A 21,196-nucleotide genomic window follows, 5' to 3' on the forward strand; every position below is an offset into this window, starting at 1 on the left:
ACTCCCGGAGTTCACTCAAACTCATGTCCATCGAGTCAGTGATGCCATCCAGCCATCTCATCCTCGGTCGTCACCTTCTCCTCCTGCCCCCAATCCCTCCCAGCATCAGGGTCTTTCCCAATGGTCAACTCTTCGCATGAGGTGGCCAAAGTATTGGAATTTCAGCTTTAGCATCAGTCCTTCCAGTGAACACCCAGGACTGATCTCCCTTAGAATGGACTGGTTGGATCTCCTTGCAGTGCAAGGGACTCTCAAGAGTCTTCTCCAACACCACAGTTCAAAAGCATCAATTCTTCCGTGCTCAGCTTTCTTCACAGTCCAACTCTCACATCCATACATGACCACTGGAAAACCATAGCCTTGACTAGACGGACCTTTGTTGGCAAAGTAATGTCTCTGCTTTTCAATATACTATCTAGGTTGGTCATAACTTTCCTTCCAAGGAGTAAGCATCTTTTAATTTCATGGCTGCAATCACCATCTGCAGTGATTTTGGAGCCCCAAAAAATAAAGTCTGACACTGTTTCCACTGTTTCCCATCTATTTCCCATGAAGTGATGGGACCAGATGCCATAATCTTAGTTTTCTGAATGTTGAGCTTTAAGCCAACTTTTTCACTCTCCTCTTTCACTTTCATCAAGAGGCTTTTTAGTTCCTCTTCACTTTCTGCCATAAGGGTGGTGTCATCTGCATATCTGAGGTTATTGATATTTCTCCTAGCAATCTTGATTCCAGCTTGTGCTTCATCCAGCCCAGCATTTCTCATGATGTACTCTGCATATAAGTTAAATAAGCAGGGTGACAACATACTGCTTTGATGTACTCCTTTTCCTATTTGGAACCAGTGAGTTGTTCCATGTCCAGTTCTAACTGTTGCTTCCTGATCTACATACAGATTTCTCAAGAAGCAGGTCAGGTGGTCTGGTATTCCATCTCTTTCAGAATTTTCTGAACTGAACTGATCGGCATTGCAAGGAAGAAAGAGGGACCAAAGCATGGGGTGGGGTTCCTTTATTAGGGTGCCCACCCATCATCCTTCCCTGTATACTCATTGGTTAGGTTTGGCACCAATGAGCACCTCCAGCCGCAGGGGAGGCTGGGAGAGTGAATGTCTGGCATAAAGTGTCTGAAGAGCAGTGATTGGCATACAAGGGGGTTTCATCCCCTGGGGCTGGGCATGTTGCTGCCCAAAACTAAATCAGGGTTCTGCTAGCAAGTAGGATGGAGCAGTAGCCCTCAAGATTCAGATTCCCAAGTAAGAGTCAATGGGCCTAGCCTGGGTCATCCTGCTTGAGTCAGGAAACATGATTGAAAGGTAAGCTTTTGAAAGAGAAGCAGGAAGAAGAAGTAGGAAGCTGAGTACAGAAGAGACACAGCTCTATCTCCCTCCTCACAGGTCTTTTCAGATAGCAGGACAGCCTACATAATTTGTGGAGCCCAGTACAAATAAAAATGTGAGCCCTCTTGTTTACAAATTATTAAGAATTTAAATATGGTGACAAGCACAGGTCCATGTGTGACTGCATGGGTCATGTACCCATGAAGCCTGCCCATGAAGGGTGCCCAGAATGGAGTGACCATCCCAAGAGAATCAGCGTTGGTTGGGTCTGTTCTTATACGAGATTGGATTAAAGACGTTCAGGGATGGTGGGGGAAGCTGTGGTTGATACTGTTATAATTCACATATATCCAGGCTGTTGTATAGACTATTAGTTAAACAGCAAAGAAAGAGGTGATCACACCCCTTTTGCATGTATAATAACCACGAGCAGTGGCAGAATTCAGAGAATACAGAATTCTGAGGGGGCTTCTAATCTATTCCAACTGTGGCTGGGCAAGGGGAGATGGCACATCAGCTTTATTTCTTGTGCCCATGCAGACTTGACCATGCCAGTTTATTATTAAATTGTCTCGGTGGCCCTGTGCAGTGCAATGGATTATCTCCATAAGGTCACCGGGGCTCAGAGAGGTACACAGTCAAGCTGGGATTGGAAGCCAGGCAGCGTAAATCCAGATTTCACATGTGTCAGCTCTCTGAAGTGTCAGCGTTCAGTTCAGTTCAGTCGCTCAGTCGTGTCCGACTCTTTGCGACCCCATGAACCGCAGCACACCAGGCCTCCCTGTCCATTACCAACTCCCGGAGTCCACCCAAACCCATGTCCATGGTGTCGGTGATGCCATCCAGCCATCTCATCCTTTGTCATCCCCTTCTCCTCCTGCCCTCAATCTTTCCCAGCATCAGGGTCTTTTCAAATAAGCCAGCTCTCCGCATCAGGTAGCCAAAGTATTGGAGTTTCAGCTTCAACATCAGGCCCTCCAAAGAACACCCAGGGCTGATCTCCTTTAGGATGGACTGGTTGGATCTCCTTGCAGTCCAAGGGACTCTCAAGAGTCTTCTCCAACACCAAAGCTCAAAAGCATCAATTCTTCGGTACTCAGCTTTCTTCACAGTCCAACTCTCACATCCGTACATGACTACTGGAAAAACCATAGCCTTGACTAGACAGACCTTTGTTGGCAAAGTAATGTCTCTGCTTTTCAATATGTTGTCTAGGTTGGTCATAACTTTCCTTCCAAGGAGCAAGCGTCTTTTAATTTCATGGCTGCAATCACCATCCACAGTGATTTTGGAGCCCAGAAAAATAAAGCCAGCCACTGTTTCCCCATCTATTTGTCAGCATTAGAACACATCTAATGAGGTTGGAGAAATTGTAAGGAGTGGGCTGTGTAAGACTGGACATAAAAGGGCTGTTTTTGAGGGACTCCAACTACTAGGGGCGGTTTCATAAGGGATATCAGTGCAGCAACAGAAATACAGGACAGATTATAGCCCCAAGGATGTCCATAGGAGATCAACTAGGGAGACTGAGCTGGAAAATAAACTTCATTTTTCTCATAAAAGTGTCTGTCATACTTGGTCAGTTTCTGAAATGAATCCACAAGCCAGGAACATTTGTCTAAATACTTTTAATTAAAATGCATTATAATAGGATAAAAGCCAGAGTACAAACACAGTATTCATGTTTACTAAGAAAATGAATGAAAATATTCCAGGGAGCTGAATACATTTGGATAATGAAACTGCAAACAGCTTTTTGGTTTTCATTTTATTTAAAATATTTACGCGGTTTAAAAAAAATAACTTGATATTCATTTTCTACCAAAATGCAGGAAATGTTGAAACATTTTAAATTAGTAGAGACAACACATGAAAGTAAAAGTCCTGTTTCAGCTGCAGAATAACAGTATTCCTGATCTGTATCATCTATATCTTGGCAATCAGCCCATCTCATTCTATTTGGAGAATAAGGTCAGCCTCAAATTCAGTTTATCTAATATCCAAAGTGGGTGAAAGCATCAAGTTTTATGAGGTTTCTCAGTGAAATTAAGACACTGCTGATCTCATTTCAAAATCAATTTTCTTTCCAGGACAATTCTTGGAAACCTCAAAAATCTCTCGCTTTATATAATAAGCAGTATACACTCAAGGGTTGATATATAAAAGAATAAGTACATTTATATAACAAAGATTCCTTAGTTAGTAGAAGATAACAGTGACGGTGCCTCTGAAACTTTTTGCCATCTACTGAAAGGCAATAAGCTGACTGATATATCTGAAATACTTGTTAAAGAGGGAAGCATTCTCTATGCTTGGGTCATAGAACATATAGTCCAAATATGATAAAGAGGAATGGGGATGGAAAAGAAAAAAATTAGCCCAAGCCTCCAGACTTCTATTTAAAAAATATTTACCAGTGAAATGATATCTGTGCAGTATTTTTAACTGCAGCATTATTTTTAATAGCATATGATTGGAAACAATGCAAATGGCCATTAATGGGAGAGAGGTTAAGTGTTACAGTGTGTGTACCTGTTCTCTGCCTCTTCAGTCATGTCCGACTCTTTGCAACCCCACGGATTGTAGCCCACCAGGCTCTTCAGTCCATGGGATCCTCCAGGCAAGGATACTGGAGTGGGTTGCCATGCCCTCCTCCAGGGGAACTTCCCAATCCAGGGATCAAACCTGCATCTCCTTCTCTCCTGCATTTCAGGCAGATTCTTGACTGCTGAGTCACAGAGGAAGCCCCTAAGTGTTACAGTACATCCATACAATGGGCTAGCTTGCAGTCCAGAAAAAAATAAGCAAGCCCTTTATGTTCTGATAGGAAACAATCTCCAAAATATATCAAGTGAAAAGTAACAGCAGCTCTAGTATGTTACCATTTGGAGGGGGGTAGGGAGGGAAGGAAGGAAATCAGAGTGAATTTACATATTTCCTTGTACAAGCTTAAAAATATCTCTGAAAGAATAAACAAGAAAGTGATAATCATGGTTGCTTCCAGGAAGGGGACCAAGGAGGCTGGGAATCTGGGGTAGGAGGGAGAATTTTTAATGACTATCCTTTGTACACATGTAAGTATGTTACTGGCTTCCCAGGTGGCGCTAGTGGTAAGAACCTGCCTGCCAGTGCAGGAGACAATGAGACATGGGTTGGATCCCTGGGTTGGGAAAATCCCCTGGAGGAAGGCATGGCAATCCACTCCAGTATTCTTGCCTGGAGAATCCCCCAAAAAAGGAGCCTGGTGGGCTACAGTCCACAGAGTCACAGAGAGTTGGACACAACTGAAGTGACTTAGTAAATAGGTTATTACCTTTAAAAATAAATAAAAGTTTTTTGAAAGGTCAGTTAATAACACTGCTCATCGCTATATTCAATAGAAAGATTACTCAGATCACATGATACGACAGGGACTAGGCGAATCTGTTTGTTACCCTGGGATTTAGCAATACTTAGGCAAGTCTGGGAATTCCCATATTGTTTACTCTTCACAGGGAAATCAATGCTGTGCTTTCATTTGAATGGATTAAGAACACAACTTTGCCAGCCTTCAGAGGCCCCTTTTGTAGTTCACCAGGTTTCTGTAATTTTATATGGGCAGGACCTATTGGAATGCCAGGTCTTTTTATTCATTGTTGTTGATGGAAACAAATGGCCCAATACTAGTTTTTGTTTTCAATCACCCACACCCCATAAAGAGCCATTTGGTTTGCAAATATAATCCTCTCAATAAATGTTCATTTGACTGAATGACTCTTTTTCCTTTTTTCATTATAAAAGCAGCATGACTTGTTCTGGAGAAAGCTCAGAAATTTCAGTGGTTGCTAGTCATGAGACTCCACCTTCTAGGCTTAGTGGAAACTGCTACCATTATCTCTTAGGGCTTCCCAGGTGGTACTAGTGGTAAAGAACTTAGGTGCCAGTGCAGGAGACATAAGCGACTTGGGTTTGATCTCTGGGTCGGAAAGATGATCCCTGGGAGGAGGGCATGGTAGCCTACTCCAGTATTCTTGCCTGGAGAATCCCACAGAGAAACCTGGCAGGCTATGGTCCATGGGGTCGAAAAGAGTCGGACACAACTGAAGTGACTTAGCACACATCATCATCTCTACAGCAAAGGTGTCAAAAACAAGTAATGAGTTAATCCCTGATGAAGAGGATTAGGTAACTGGCAGAGTGGATGCTCAGAAACGCTCACAGCCTCTTGGCAGTAAACCATTTCCATTATATCTATTCTAAGAAAACAGCATCACTGGGCACAATGGGATAATGTCTGCAGAAGATAAGTACTAACTGTCCTAAGGAGCATTGCTTTCCTATTGTGACTGCCCAGTAGAGAGACAGCACCAGACCACGGGTCAGATGTGTGTGCTATCTCCACTGCATCAAAGGAACAGCATAGCTGTCTCCCACTTCTGCCAGAAATGTTTTCTGTTCTTGAAATGAGGGGAAGTCAAATTCCTGAGGGGAAAATCCAAATATTCAACAGCTCTTTGTTTCTCCAACAAGGCTTCTCATGTATTGAAGCCCTACAGAAAAGTATTTCGTTCTTAAATAAAATTACAGGTGCAGAGGAGGCAGGGTTCTCTAGTGACGGTGGGAACTCACCCGGCACAGACATTATGAAGTTTGTTAATTTCAAGACCAGCCCTAGGAGATGGAGAAACTGATGTCAGATAGGGACCACCGGCCGAGCGCTTGAGGCCACTACCGCGGACCAGCGTCCTGGCCTTTGGGGAGCGGAGGGTGCGGGGTGCCGGGGGAGGGAGGGGGCGGGGGTGCGAGGGGGGGTGCCGGGTGGTGGGGAGCGCGCACCTGCGGGGTAGGGGTGGGGGGCGGCGGGAGGTGCACTAACTGCCGCCTCTCTCCTCCTCCTCCTCCTTCCTCGCCTCCTCCCCTTCCTCCTTTTTCTCCTTCTCCTCCTGCTTCTCAGGGACCTCCACCGACAGGATCTGTTCGCTGGGATCCGGGCCCGGGGTCACGTGGATCCGCTCCTCTGGCCGCAGCGCAGCCTCCTCATCTTCCTCCGGCCTCTCCTGGGAGGCAGGTGGTGGAGAGAGTGGGGCCGGAGCCTCTGGGGCCGGCGGCTCTGGGGCGGGGGCCTCTGGGGCCGGCGGCTCTGGGGCGGGGGCCTCTGGGGCCGCCGGCTCTGGAGCTGGGGGCTGTTCTGGGGCGGCCGATCCTGCCCGTCCCACGGCAGCGTCTTCCGAGCTCTTGGCCTGGAATCCAGAAAAAGTGACTAGTGAGGCCAGAGGGGTCTTGGAGGGGTCTCGGACACTTTCCTCATCCTCGGACCCCTGAGAGGACGATGGCACTCCGCAGGTGAAATCTAACAGCTGTAATGTTGGACGGAGCTGCATCAGGGTTATTTGGTGAAACATATATTGTGGGGAAGTTTAAGGATTCAGAGTCTGGGCAGGGTTTGGTGAAGGTCTTTGGGATATTTTAGGTGTCTGTGGAGCTGTAGGGCTGGAAGTTGGAGTGAGAATGCGGGATGAAGGGCAGAACCCGGCACTGAACTGTTGAGGGAAGAGAGAGAGGCTGTGACCAGGAGGAACCACCACAAAGGCCTCTGCAGAGCTTAGACGGCCTGCCCTGCCCAGTTAGCCAGGATGTGTGTTCGCTGGAGTATGAGACAAACTCTAAGCAAATAAGGTAAAGACTGAGAATTCCCTGGTGGTCCAATGGTCAAGACTCTGCACTTCCCCTGCCAGGGCTGAGTTCATTTCCTGGTCAGGGAACTAAGATCCCACAAACCAGAGGGTGCAGTCAAAAAACAAACAAACAAAAAAAAACACAGAGAGAGAGAGAAATATAAGGTAAAGGCTGCTGAGAGCAGGATCAGTTGTGGCCTGCCCGTTTCTCGGAAGGTCTCTAAGGCTGAGACCCCCAGAGAAGAATGAGCTGGGTACCACGGGCGTTAGGCTGAACTGAGCCCGTGTTGGCGGACTTGGTGGGTATCTCCAGTCTCCAGCCTGCGGGGTTCTCAGGGACCCAGGTTCCTATGGGTGTAATTAGGGAAGTGGGTGAAAATCCAAGCCTTTGTGGATATCCGTGGCCCCTCCTGCTGTCTGAACCCCTCTTTGAGTGGGAGAAAGCTGGGGAGGTAACAGCCCCCAGAGAAGGCCCGATGGTTCTTAGGGAGTCTCACATGAGAGCAGTCAGTGTGTTTATGGGGACTAGAGACCCCCTGAAGAGTACTCAAGTGAGAGGGTGCTGAGGAAGGGAACTGGGTAAAGGTGGGGTTATCTAAGAAGCTCCTGATACCACGGCAGTTCTGGGACCTGCAGCTCCCTGTCTTGGTGTTTCTGCATGTTTTGGTGTGCTTGTTTCACCTCACCACCCCCAAACTCTGACAACACACTTCCAGGGCAGGATGCCTAGAGGGGCCCCTCATGGGATCTTCTTGAAGCATCCTGCTGTGAATGGAGCCAGAAGGATCATGGGAAGGTTGATCAAATGTTTCACCTTGTTTAACATGCTTTTGTACAAGTATCCAAGGAAGTATCCTGCTTCATCTCTGCCACCCCGTGTGATAGCCAGGAGTAATCTGGGTCCCAGAATGTCCTGGAGGAGCTTCCCCAGGACACAGGGTGAGAGAGCCAGGGTTTGGACCTGTGTCTTTAGGCTGCTGTGTAAGAGTTCCTTGCACTCCACCCTTCTGCCCTGGTTGTTCTAAAACTGCCTTTTTATGAGCACATGGATGCAAATTTAATACACATCTTCAAGCTGCCTGGGTGAAGAGCTAACACTTAGAAGCAACAAATTGCTAACCCATTTCAGATAAAATCTTTCACTGTGCTGAGAACACTGTCAGAGCTCACGTTCACGCAGCTCCACACACGAGCCAGCACATAAGAGCCCAACTTTAAAAACCAGCTCGACCCTGCCCTTAACAGTTTGTGAGCCAGACAGTCACATCTCTTCTCAGTCTGGGGCCATTGGTGGATGTATCTGGAGAATGTCTTGGAATGTCTGGGTGACTTGGGTGTCATTCCCTGACTCCTGCTGTCAAATGACCTCTGAACAGGTCTCCTAGACTCTGACACCAACCTGGATTGAGACTGAGTTCACCAGGCTCCTTTGAATTCTGTCATGTAGACTGCTGTCCGCCCCGCCCCGCCCCCCCCCATCCCTGTCACTGAGCTTCTGCCTAAACCCATCCCCCTCCCCTTCCCAGCAGCCTTCCTAAAGGACAGTTATGAACAACCATAATTAGTACAATCATACTAATTGGCATTCTTGGCATTAGTCACAGAAAAAAGTCCCAGAACTAATTTAAAAATTCCCTTTAGACTTAGGGGGTGGGGACCATTGGCACCATGCCTGTCGCCTTGCTTTTTTCCCTTCAAATCTTTTAAACTGTCACAGACACAACATTAGATATGAGACCATCACTGTCGTCTGCGGAGGGACATTCCCTGCCAACACCCACTGCTCCTACCTCTGCGGCAGGACCTGAACTTCCAGTTGGGGGAGCACTCCTCACCCCAGCCCCTCCCCACTCTCAGTCCAGGGGTGGGCACATGAGCTGGTCCTCCCCAGAGAGCACCACACTGGTGCTCCACACATCAGGAATTGACATGATTCCACTCAATTCTGTCCAGTGACTACGAACCCTGGGACTCCTTGTTGGGACTGCTGGGAAAGAGGTACTTTCTGTGGCACTTGCTCAGCCAGGAGGATGTAACCTTAGAGGTGTCATCTTAAGCCCTTGGGGCCCTGCCTGGGGATGGAGCCACCCGCCAGGGAAGCAGAGGTGACAAGATGGCAGATCTCATCCTATTGGCATGATCTGAACTGGTAGATCCAGGCGTGCCTGAACCTTTCAGTGACCTGCTCCAGTAAATTCCCTGTTTTTCAAGCTAATTTGAGCTTGCACTGTCAGTTGCATTTCTGTCACTTGCAACCAATGAATCCAGACTGATACAAAGAAGGAAAAATAGTCCCTACAGTGGAACACCTGGGTCCTGAGGCCTTTTCCCTGGCACGTGGTTAAAATGGCCCAGGTGGCTGGGTCTCCAGCTGCATTACCTGTTCCAGCAACTGCTGCTGTCTGGCGGCTGCCTCCAGCGCGGCCAGCTCCTTGAGTCGGGCCCTGAGGAGGGCAAGCTTGCCACCTTTGCCTCCCTTGGCACCCATCTTTCCTGCTGCAGCCAGGGCGGCATTGAAGAGCTTGGGGGTGCCTGCCCGCGGAGGGAGAATAAGCACACTCTTCTCCTTGGGCTTGTTGTTATTTCTCAGCATTCGCCTGAAAGAAAGCAGCATCCGCTAACGTCACTGGCAAGCTCTGGGAGAGAACGAAGCCTCACTCATTCAGGCAGAGCCCTTTAGCTGAGTTGTGTGATGCAGGCTGGTTTGGCTGACAGTTCTGAAGTCCTTTTCTGAGCCCAGCACAGTGTTGCTTGGGACATCACATCTCACTGAACAATCAGAACAATCATAATGATGTGGGGTCTTACTGCCTGTACTTTATAGATGAGGCTCAGAGGGGTTGGGTGACTTTTCTGAGGTTACACAGGAAATGATGCAGGATACTTTAATATAAGGAATTGGAAATATAAGGAATCCCAGAGGAAAAAGAGCCCAAGCTTCTTGCTTCTCCTTCTTTGGCTTGTCATTTCACCATCATCACCATCACCATCATCAACACTGAGTGTCTCTATGTGTCAGGCTGTGTGCTCAGACCTTAACAGGCAGGAATTCTCTGGTGATCCCTGTGATCCCCTTTCCTGGTGTTCACACCTCTGTGCGACCCGCTTCGAGTGTGGTGGGACATGTGACTTGCTTTCAACCAATGGAATACAACCAGGGAGATCAAATGTCGTTTTTGTGAATGTAGGTCACACAGGATTGTGGCCTCTGTCCTGCAAGAAGACTCTTTCCCCTGCTGGCTTTGATGAAGTAAGCAGTCATGTTGGGGGAGGCCTAAACCTGAGGGCAGCCACTGTCCAATGACTCACTAGAAGCTGCCCCCAGTCCCACAGCCACGAGGAACTGAATTCAATCAACAACTGTGGGACCTCAGAAGAAGATTCTTCCCTAGTTGAGACTTGAGGTAAGACCCAGCTCTGGCCCACATCTTGATGACTGCCTTGTACTGGACACACCTCAACTGTCCCCAGACTTCTGATCCCTAGAAACTCTGCAATAATAAATATGCATGGTTTTAAGCCACTCCATTTGTGGTAACATTGTTATGCCACAATAGATAACTGATCCACTCTCTGTTCTTTATCAGAATAATCCTGGCACTAATCCTCACAGGAAGGTCCTATTAGTCTCCCTCATTTCAAATGAGGATATGGAAGCCCAGAGGGGGTGAGTAATTTTCCCAAGGCCACCCAGCTGGGAAGTAGCAGAGTTGAAATTCAAACCCATGCCTTTGACCCCAGCACCCCATGTCTTAATGATTACAAAGGAATATCACAATACTCTGTGACAATACTCCACAGGGTAGGTGTGAGTTTGAGGATCCTACAGAGGCCTCGCTCCTGGCTGTGCCTGCAGTGTGCTGGCCAGAGGGATTATTGTACCTAAAAGAACAGGGGAAACTGAGGCTCAGCATGAAATGAGTGACATGCCCACGGTTGCAAGAGGTGGCAGAGACAGAATTACAACCCAGATCTCAATGCAATATACCACTCTGCTTCTCTAAATAAGGAAAGAATGTTTCATCAAAGAGAGCCCTGGCCTTTTCTAAGGAATTGTTCATGCTACTGATATGTGGTGAGTGGTTTGGCTCAAGAACAAATGAGTTTCGCCTGCAATCTAGCGGGCCTAGGCGACTAATTGGCAAATTTATTCATCAGGGGTCCAGCAAAACTTGTTTGTTTAAAAATGAGGCCATTACTAGTTGCTTATCTAATCAGACACAATGGATTTAAATAGTGCATATTGATATTAATTGCCCAAGACTTGCATTGTCTAGCTGGGCTCCCCTGGGAGGCCGCAAACACAGTAATCATGAGGGGCCTCTTCCAGGCCTGGCACTGTCACCTGTGTTATCTGAGTCCATAATTCACAGCACGGCAGTCCGTGGGAAGGCTCAGTGTGGTACTCAAATGACATTGGCGGCAGCAGCTACAGGACCTTTGCTGACTGCTAACGGCTGTCTCTGTTTTGAAACATTGAGCTAACTTCTGGGACATTTCCAGATTAAGGAAATTTATCCTCATTTTCAGCTGACATGCGTTTCACTATAATTACTGTATAATTCACCCCTGGAGAGAGCAGCATGCATGAGACCTTGTTGCCTCATTTCTTGGAGTGGCCGAGTCAGAGAGCGGAGCATCCCACATCTTTGGGGCCTTGGGTGCCCCATCTGTAAAGTGGGCAGCTTGGACAGAATCCCACGTGGGGCTCTCACCAACTCAGACATCCCCAGGCCCTGTGGTTCTCAGCCCCATCTCTCCTTGGGTGGGCAGAGTTCATCTGTGACCCCCTACCTCTCTCCTGAAGCTTGCCTGCCCAGAGAAGCAGCCTCTGAAGAGCCGTGTCACCGCCCACTCTGTGCGGCATGGCCCAACAGCCCCTCCTCCTCCTCTCTGGTTGCCTCTGGCCAGCCCACTGCAGGCACAGCCAGGAGCGAGGCCTCTGTGGGACCCCCAAACCCACACCTAAGCAAGGTGGAGGGATGGGATGACAGCTCTAAGCATGGCTTTTCTGAGGCACGCTCCTCTGGCAGGGGGGCAGGAAGGGAAGGGGAGGGGAGGGGGAACCTGGTGCCCGTTCTCAGACTTAAAGTCGGTTATCATTACCCGCGGTAGTTAAGCTCTGTCAAGTATCTGCAGACACAGAATGAGTGACTACTGAGCAATGGCCTTTCGGGAAAATACAGGATTTGGTTCCTGTGAGCCACTCAACATGACATTTTCATCAAATGATCATTTTGTAACATGGTCTTGTGTGTGTGTGTGGTGTCTATTTTAAAGACGTCTTATTTAATACTGTAGATTCATTTACAACGAACATGGCTCTGTGACTCAGGCCTGTACGTGGAAACACGAGCCCTCACTTCAGCACTACTGGGGCCATTTTAACAGCGAAATCACCAAGAAAATTCACAGAAATGTGAAAAACATGGTGTGAAGTGGGCCACAGAAAGACACTTGTTCACAATCTGAGCTGAAAGAAGAAGGCAGAGTGTCACCTTCTTCAGTTTAGCTGGAAAGCGTACTTCCAGTGACTCAAATTTTTGCCGCTGGGCACACGTCTGCGAATGTCCCTATAAGCCTTTGAGTATTGATTTGGGGGTTATGAATGAATTTTAGTGAGTAGGTGAATTGCACATACAGAATCGATGAATAATGAGGGTTGACTCTCTCTCAGGAGAGTAGAGTGAAGCAGGCAGACTTGGCAAAATTTGAATATGCTACTTATATGTTAATTGACTTTATTTTTATTTCCTGTTTCTTTGGCCGAAGCTCAGGGAGACCAGCCATTGGAAGGGCCTGGTGGCTGCTCTGTGAGCAGCCAGGTAAGATGAGTTATGGGGCAGCTTCCTTCCCCAGGAGACCCCAGCGCCTTGTCTGTATTATGCTCTAAGGTTGACACTGCTTCCACTCATCTGGGAGCTGCCAAAGGGATTTCATTAAAAACTTAAGTCACAGCAAGTTACTCGGCAGTGTAAAACCCTGCATAGCTCCCGTCTCCCTCAGACTAAAAACTAAAGCTATAGATGAGACTTCCCCTACAAGACCCTACCCAATCTCACCCTTCCACTCCTCCCACCCCATAACAACCTATGCTCATTTTGTTGCTCGTCTCTGTGCAACACCAAGTCTGTGCCTCCTCTGAACCTTCGCACATGCTGTTCCCTCTGTTTGGCATGCTTTTCCGTGTAGGCAGCTCACTCCTTCACTCCGGGCAGGTCTCCGCTGAAGTGCCATGTCCTCAGAATGACTCTCCCTGACCAACTTATCTCACATAGCTCCCTCCATTACCTCTGTCTCCTCAGGTGGCTTTTTTATTTCCTTATGGCCTTTATCTCCAGCTGACACATCACCACTATTGGTCTCCCCCGCTAGAACGTAAGCTTTGTTTGGTCTCTGCTGTGTCCCCAGGGCCTCGGCATATCAGCTCAATAAACTATTGTGCTGTATGAATGGATACTGGTGAGTTTTTTCCCTGGATCATGATCACTCTTGGTGTAGTTTCTTCTTGGTGACTGAAATGGAAAATATGAATATATGATAAAAGCTATGGGAGGAAATACCAGATAGGTGGATTTAAAAGGTATTATCCCATGGAAAATTATAGAGAAAATTTAATGGATAAAGAGGAACAATCATTATTATTAACATATACTGAGCTCTCTTGTGTGCTGGGCCCCCTGCTGGAGACTTTCGCGTACACTGTTTTTATTTAATTGGCTCCACAACAAAGTGATCACCCTTGTTTTCCAGTGGAGAAACTGAGAGCAGAAAGGAAAACAACTTTTCCGAGGTCACGCAGCCAGTACTGCACACAGACAGCATTTGAATCCTATCACTCTCCCAAGTCTGTTTTCCACCACATCAAGCTGCATCCATTGCTCAATTAAAAACCTGATCTTCTGGGTTTGAAAGCAAAACAACTGCTTTTCTTACCTATTCCAGGGGATTCCCTAGCAATCCAGTGGTTAGGATTCCAGGCTTTCACTGCCGGGGGCAGGGTTCAGTCCCTGGCTGAGAAACTAAGATCCCACAAGCTGCACAGCACAGCCAAAAAAAAACCAAACAAAATCCCCCAACAATACAAAATACGCATGCATGAGCTTATTCATTGCAGTACTATCTATAACTGAAAAATATTGGAACTAGCCTACATGCCCATTCATAGGAATGTTTTGCAGTTGTCAAAAGGAACAAGGAAGCTGTCTGTAGACTCACAGAGAATGTTTTCTGGGATTTATTGTCACATGAAAAATGTCAAGTCAGGTGCAAAAGAGAATCTACAGTATGCTACCCTTTGTGTAAGACAGAAAGGGAAATAACAAAATGGTCACGAATCTTCCTATTTTTGCAAAAAGAAACACAGGAAGAGAAAAGCAGAAACTAATGAGATTAGGCTCTTGTAGAGGGAGGGTGGCAACAAGGAGGGGTGTTTGGGACTCTGAGTGTACTGTTCTGTAGACTTCTGCCATGTTAATGTTCTACATATTCCAAACACATAAAATCAACAAAGATCAAAGTGGGGGAACACTAAAATGAAATGAAAACTGAGACATATGAACCTAGCTGTACTTCAAATGAACAGAACAATCACAGCAAAGGAAAGAAAACAGAGAATCAATCCAAACAACTCTGAATACAACATGTATATCATAGGTACTCAGGCCAAAGACAGAAAGAACTACTCTCTACTTAAGGCTTTCTTCTTTCCAATAGTGTGGGATAGGAATTCTGGGACTACATTATACTGTAGGATAGAACAAATGAATAAATGTAATGAGGATAAAGGGAGTCAAATTTCTCAGTGTTGAAAAAGAAATTTACAAATCTGTAAAAGGAGATTAGAATGAACTCAGTGATACTAGATCGAAATTGTTAGATGGAAATAGAGATATAGATAGACACAGACAAAAAAAGATGTTGATGTTTATGTATATGATGTACATATATGTATATATTTGCATTTATACACAAAAATGTACATGTGGGTATTTTCCAGCTGTACATGTGGGTATATTTCCCAGCTCTATCCACTGTGAAGGCCTAGTAGCAACCCAGAAGCAATGAGTGAGTGAGTGAGTGAAAGTCACTCAGTCATGTCCGACTCTTTGTGACCCCATGACTATACAGTCCATGGAATTCTCCAGGCAAGAATACTGGAGCGGGTAGCTGTTCCCTTCCCCAGGGGATCTTCCCAACCCAGGGATCAAACCCAGGTCTCCTGCATTGCAGGCAGATTCTTTACCATCTGAGCCACCAGGGAAGCCCAAGAATACTGGAGCGGGTAGCTGTTCCCTTCCCCAGGGGATCTTCCCAACCCAGGGATCAAACCCAGGTCTCCAGCATTGCAGGCAGATTCTTTACCATCTGAGCCACCAGGGAAGCCCAAGAATACTGAAGTGGGTAGCCTATCCCTTCTCCAGGGGATCTTCCCAACCCAGGAATTGAACCGGGGTCTCCTGCACTGCAGGCAGACTCTTTACCAGCTGAGCTACCAGGGAGTATTCAGACCTTAGTTTCTGAAAACCATTCCCTTCTAAAAGGAAGCAAGCCTCCTTGGAGAAATGACCATTTCCAGGGATGCAGCAGGGAAAGTATAAGATGAATCTAGGGCAACTTCTTATGCCTATAAGCAAAGAAGTGCTAAAATATAACAGGGACGTAACAAAAGTTCACTACACCCAGCCTGAAGAGGTGTCCAGTGGCCAGTCTGGAACAACTGGAGCATCAAAACCATGACTGTAACAGGGCATTCATGGAATAAAGCAAATCTGTATCTTTGTAAATAGATAAATGAAGACATAAATGGGAAAGGAAAGGAAGTTCTTCCATATAGTAGGACACTAGTTAATAAACGCAGAAGGCATGATGGAGACAGAAAATCACTATTCGCAACCATCATGGCCATCATTGCAGGGAACCTTCATTGGAGGCTGAAAGTAGTAAGTGAAAGCATGATGAGGAACAGGAAATCTACATCGTCTTGACTTCTCTCTCATTACTTAGAGGGAAATAGTAACTTCAACGTGTGGAAGATTTAACCAGTGATCAGAGTGAAAATCATCAGTATAGTGAGAAAGCAGCTCCACGTGCCTCTCAACATGCTGTGCTGAGGACACAACATCACTTCACAGTAATTTCTGCCTCAAACGCAGAACCTGAAGATAATGATGAGAAAACATTAACATCATGTAAACTTACATGGAGGGGACTTCCCTGGTGGCTCAGTGGTAAGAGTCTGCCTGCCAGTGCAGGGGAGGTGGGTTCAATCCCTGGCCCACATGCCATTGAGCAGCTAAGCCTGTGTGCCACAACTACTGAGCCAGCGCTCTAACCCACGCTCCCATCAGAGAAGCCACTGCAATGAGAAGCCTGAGCACTGCAAGCAGAGAGAAGCCCCTGCTGGCCACAGTCAGAGAAAGCATGTGTGCAGCAGTGAAGACCCAGCACAGCCATGAATGAATAAATAAAGCTTTTCAAAAAACTTAATGGAGGGGTAGGATGGCACCCCACTCCAGTACATCCATGGAAAATCCCATGGATGGAGGAGCCTGGTAGGCTGCAGTCCATGGGGTCGCTAACAGCTGGACATGACTGAGCGACTTCACTTTCACTTTTCACTTTCATGATTGGAGAAGGCAATGGCACCCCACTCCAGTACTCTTGCCTGGAGAATCCCAGGGACGGGGGAGCCTGATGGGCTGCCGTCTATGGGGTCACACAGAGTTGGACATGACTGAAGCGACTTAGCAGCAGCAGCAGCATTCTGCAAAATAACTAGCCTGTCCTCTTAAGATCAATAAAGATCTGGGACCAGAGGACACGAACATGGCAACGTCCTGCAAAGGGGATCCAGGAATAGAAAAGAAGAAAAGAAAAGCTATAAAAGACCCTCTTGGAACAATTAGCAAAATTAGACTATGGATTAGAGATGAGATAACAGTATTGTTTCAATCTCCAATTTCCTAACTTTGAGAAAGGTACCACAGTTATGTAAAAGAAAGTCTGAGTCCTTAAGAAAAATGCATATTAAAGTCTATATGGATTTTTTTTTTAATTAAAAAAAATGTACCTGGCCTTCTTGCGGAGCAACTTCTGAGACTCAGGATAATGCACCAGAATTTCATTCAGGTCCTTCTTATCCAGAATGAAGAGGTTGGTAAACCCATGGGCCACCACGTTAGCTGTGCGCCGGTTCCCGCCCCCAACAGCCAGCAAGCTGGGGCAGAGACAAGAGGGAGGTGAGGCCCTTCAAGGCTGTGGTTTTGATCACACCAGCATCTTCATTTCCACCCCTATCCATGATGGCCTCAGGTGGGCGAGAGCTGGGCCTGAGACAGGCTGGGACCTGGGGCCCTTTACTGCAGGGCTGCAATGCTTGCATCTGGACAAACGTCTCTTCCTTGATACCCTAGCCCAACCCCTGAACACACCTCTACCTTGAGCCCATATAAGAAACCAGCTCACTCCCCAACCCCACCTTAGGGAGCAAGTGAGCAAGGGAAACTTTTGCTTGTTCTTTCTCCCTCCGGAGCGGCCAGGGCCCCAATAAAGCCTCGCCTGGTTTCTTCTCTGGCCTCCTGTCAATTTCTATACCCTGGTGGGTATCAGCCCGCCTCTCTCACATGCCAGCAAGTGCCAGTGCAGCCAGCACCGTGGTTTCCTCAGGCCCACCAAAGGGCCCCTGGGGACGTGGTCCCCCCGACTGATCACACCCCTTCCCCAGCCTTTGCCCAGGACCCTCGTCTCACCCCACTCTGACCTTATTTCTCCGAACACAGATCCAGCCTTCAGCGTCACCAGCACCGATTTCCCATCCGGGCCACCCAAGACCTGCACCTGCCCCGCCTGGATGATGTACATTTCCCGGCCTATCTCCCCCTGAAACAGAGAAGAGGCGGTCCCCCCGTCATCACCAAAGGCGACCACAGAAGCAGCAGGGCTGGGCCCAGACGCTGGTGGCACAGCTCGGTGGACCGGCCCTTCCGCTGACTTGGCGTGTGGTTCCCCTCGGGGGCGTCAGTCTCTCCATCTGTGGACTGGGGAGAGTGACCACCCCCACCCTGCCAGCCTGCCTAACTGGCAGGATTATGGTAGGGACCTAGTGGTATGATGGAAAGTGCTAGATAAGGAGGCCTAGGTGTAGGAGTATTTGGCAGATTCCCAACTGTGCACACCATAGAGGGCCCCGAGGCAAGGAAAAGCTCACACTGGTCACACAATCGGCTGATACCGTGACTCCCCCGCATCCTATCAGGTGCTCGGGAGGCATTTGCTAACCGACATGGGAATGACAGCATGAATGAGAATGGCCAGCATTTACCTGTCACTTCTCTGTGCCAGGTGCTGCTCTAGGTGCTTTATGTGGCTGAGACCACTTAGTCCTCAACAGCCCTCGAGGTAGGAACTCTGCCCAAGGTCCCAAAGTTCAGCAAGGCAGAGCCGGGATTTGAACCCAGGCAGTCTGGTTCCAGAGCTCATGGCTGTTACTTGTTGAACCGAGTGCCCCCACAAATTCATATGTTGCAGTCCTAGCACCCAGCTCCTCAGAATGTGACCTTATTTGGAAAAAGGATCATCAGAGATGTAAAGAATTAAGTGAAGATGAGGTCGTGCTGGAGTTGGGGGAGCCCCTAACCCAACAGGACTGGTGTCCTTATGAAGGGGCCTTTGGGTACAAAGTCAGGCACACAGGGAAGGTGGTGTGAAGAGACACAGGGAGGAGACAGTCAGGAGATCCTTCGCTCACTGTTCTCAGAAGGCACCTACCCCACTGCCACTTGGACCTTGGACTTCTGGCCTCCAGAATTGTGAGTCAATGCGTTTCTGTCGTTAAAGCCATTGTGTTTGTGGTACTTTGCTATGGCAGCCCTAGCAGACTGATACAATTTAGTCTTAGTCCCAAATTAAACCAAAGGAATGAATGAATGACTTGCTTCAGACTACAATCAGAAATATCCAGTCTGCCAAGCATCTTCTAATCCCCATGCCCTCAGAGGCCATCACCCTGGGCAGCTACCTATTGGTCATACCTGGCGTGTTTAAGGAGAGACAGAAACCAAGGACAGGTAAGTGGCTTTTGCTTTTGATTCATTTGACAAATGTCTCTTGGGCATCTCACACATGCATGGCCTTCTTAACAAAAAAAGAATAAAGTCTCCTTCCCCTGTTTCAGAGTCCAATTTGACAAGGGGCTGAAATGTGAGGTGTCTAAAGCATTCACCCTCATGTCACTAAGCAGCCCAGGGGTGGCCTAGGGGGTGTGTCTCAGTGAGATTGTCACAGAATAAAACCTGTCGGCAGAGGGCACCATTCACACATGTTCACCAGGTGTTCCGCTTCCTCCGCAAACTCCCCAACAATCTGATTCACTCTTTCTCATCCAAAGTCAAGTCTACGTTACCCACGAGGATACCAGCTACAGCAATGGCACCAGTTCTGCCAGCCACGGTGCCAAACTCCATATGCTCATATATTTTAATTCTCACAACCACCCCATGAGGGAGATACCATTAATATCCCTACTTTACCTATGAAAAGAGATTCAGAGAGGGCAAGCTACTGCCCCAAGGCTGCACAGCTAGGAAGTGGCTCCAGTGTCAAGCTCCCAAACCTCTCTTGGCCTTGAAGGCCGCAGCTTTGAATTCTCAGCCATTTACAGCATCCTTGCCCCTCTTCTTTCAGCTCTTTGCTTCCAGGTGTATGCTGTTCTGCAGCATGCAACTTGGAGTCAGGGCCCTTCTGGGGCTGGGGGCTCCTGAGTCTTGCAGGGGGGTCTTGAGCAATATTTCCACCCCCATACACACACCAAGCCTTATCAACAGCTCTGAAATCTGGTTCCTGCTCCCCTACCCTGAACACTCAGTCACCAAGTGACCTCAGTCTCACCTTAAATCCCAAAAAATGGGAGCAGAAGGGCCTTAGAGACTGTCTAGCCCTGGGATTCGAATCCATATGTTCCTCAGGATCAGGCAGGTGACATAAAGGAGAGAAGGGAGCCAGCAGGGCAGTCGGGAGTAGAGGGGCATGGGGCATCTCTTCAGAGCCATTCCCTTCTCCACTCCAGAGGACTCTTGCTGTTTGGCAAAGTGGGGCTCAGTGCTGGTCAATTTTCTGTTTTCAGCCAGAAATCTGGAAATATGGATTTTTATGTAAAACTTTCCTTTTTTTTTTTTTTTTGGCTGTACTGCACAGCTGACAGGATCCTAGTTCCCTAACCAAGGATTGAACCTAGGTCACAGGAGTGGAAATACCACATGCTAACCACCAGGGAATTCCTGAAACCTTCCCATTTTTGACAGGTTGGAGACTATTCAAAACTTTATTTTTAGATTAATCCGGGTATGTGGGGAGGAAACAACCCATGAGACACTGTGGGCTGGCTCCTTGCCAAGGACCATCAGTTTGCAACCTCTGACCTATCCCTCCCCTGTTCAGCCCCATTTTCCTGACAGGAAGACCAAGACCCCGGAAGCAGTTCCATGTACACAGTCAAGACCCTGACCCTCTTTTGGCTCCTCACTTTCCTCTTCTGTAAAGTGGGGTTTCTCATCCTGGTCCCCATGGTCCTATGAGGAAGGAGCCAGGCTGAGACACATCTGAGCTTGTGCCCGGAGCTCCTCCTGCCAAGCAAGCCAGGAGCCCTGGGGTCAGCTTGCCACCCGCCTCTCCTCCCAGCAATTCCACTCTGCCCGCACCTGCAAACCTCACCACCTTCCCAGGGGGGCCCTCCAGCCCAGCTCCGATGGGCGGGGGCTGCCGCAGCCGCCCCGGCCACTCACCTTCTTGCACACGTAGTCGTTGGGCAGGTAGACGACAGAGCGCAGCCTCTTCAGCATGTCAAAGATCATCTGCCGGTCACAGCCCTGGCCCCGAGAGGAGGGGAAGGAGCCATTTAGAGGAGGGCATGGGCTCGAGGCCTTCCAGAGTCCTGAGAGTGGGGCATTGGGCAGGCCATACCTGGAAGAGTGCCACTTTGCTGACGATGGAATAGTTCACGTCGATGGCAAGGTCCAGCCGCATCTTGTCCGGAAGCTGCACCATCAGCTCTGACTCATCTGCAGATGAGACCCTGCAAGGGTCAGAGGCACGGCCAGGCCCTTCCTTCACACACACAGTGCCGAGCCCACACTGCACTGGCTGGGCCCCCGGGTGTGCCATTCCTCTACCACTCGGAATCACTCCAGATTGGGAGGGTATGCTC

General features: G+C 48.1%; 1 protein-coding gene across 1 annotated transcript in view; it reads right to left on the bottom strand.

Moving 5' to 3' along the window:
- Window positions 1-6,169: 6,169 nt before the first annotated feature.
- Window positions 6,170-21,196, bottom strand: part of CNGB1 (cyclic nucleotide gated channel subunit beta 1) — a 66,324-nt gene continuing 51,297 nt past the window's right edge. Inside the window, exons 20-25 of the mRNA XM_060397985.1 lie at window positions 20,953-21,050; window positions 20,775-20,858; window positions 17,756-17,874; window positions 17,066-17,212; window positions 9,374-9,590; window positions 6,170-6,558 (exon numbers count right to left, since the gene is read on the bottom strand). Coding sequence (XP_060253968.1) covers window positions 6,190-6,558; window positions 9,374-9,590; window positions 17,066-17,212; window positions 17,756-17,874; window positions 20,775-20,858; window positions 20,953-21,050 — 1,034 coding nt within the window. The 3' untranslated portion in view covers window positions 6,170-6,189. The remainder of the gene's footprint in view (window positions 6,559-9,373; window positions 9,591-17,065; window positions 17,213-17,755; window positions 17,875-20,774; window positions 20,859-20,952; window positions 21,051-21,196) is intronic.

The sequence above is a fragment of the Ovis aries genome, chromosome 14 (genome assembly GCF_016772045.2).
Source record: "Ovis aries strain OAR_USU_Benz2616 breed Rambouillet chromosome 14, ARS-UI_Ramb_v3.0, whole genome shotgun sequence".
In the NCBI taxonomy this organism is placed as follows: domain Eukaryota; kingdom Metazoa; phylum Chordata; class Mammalia; order Artiodactyla; family Bovidae; genus Ovis; species Ovis aries.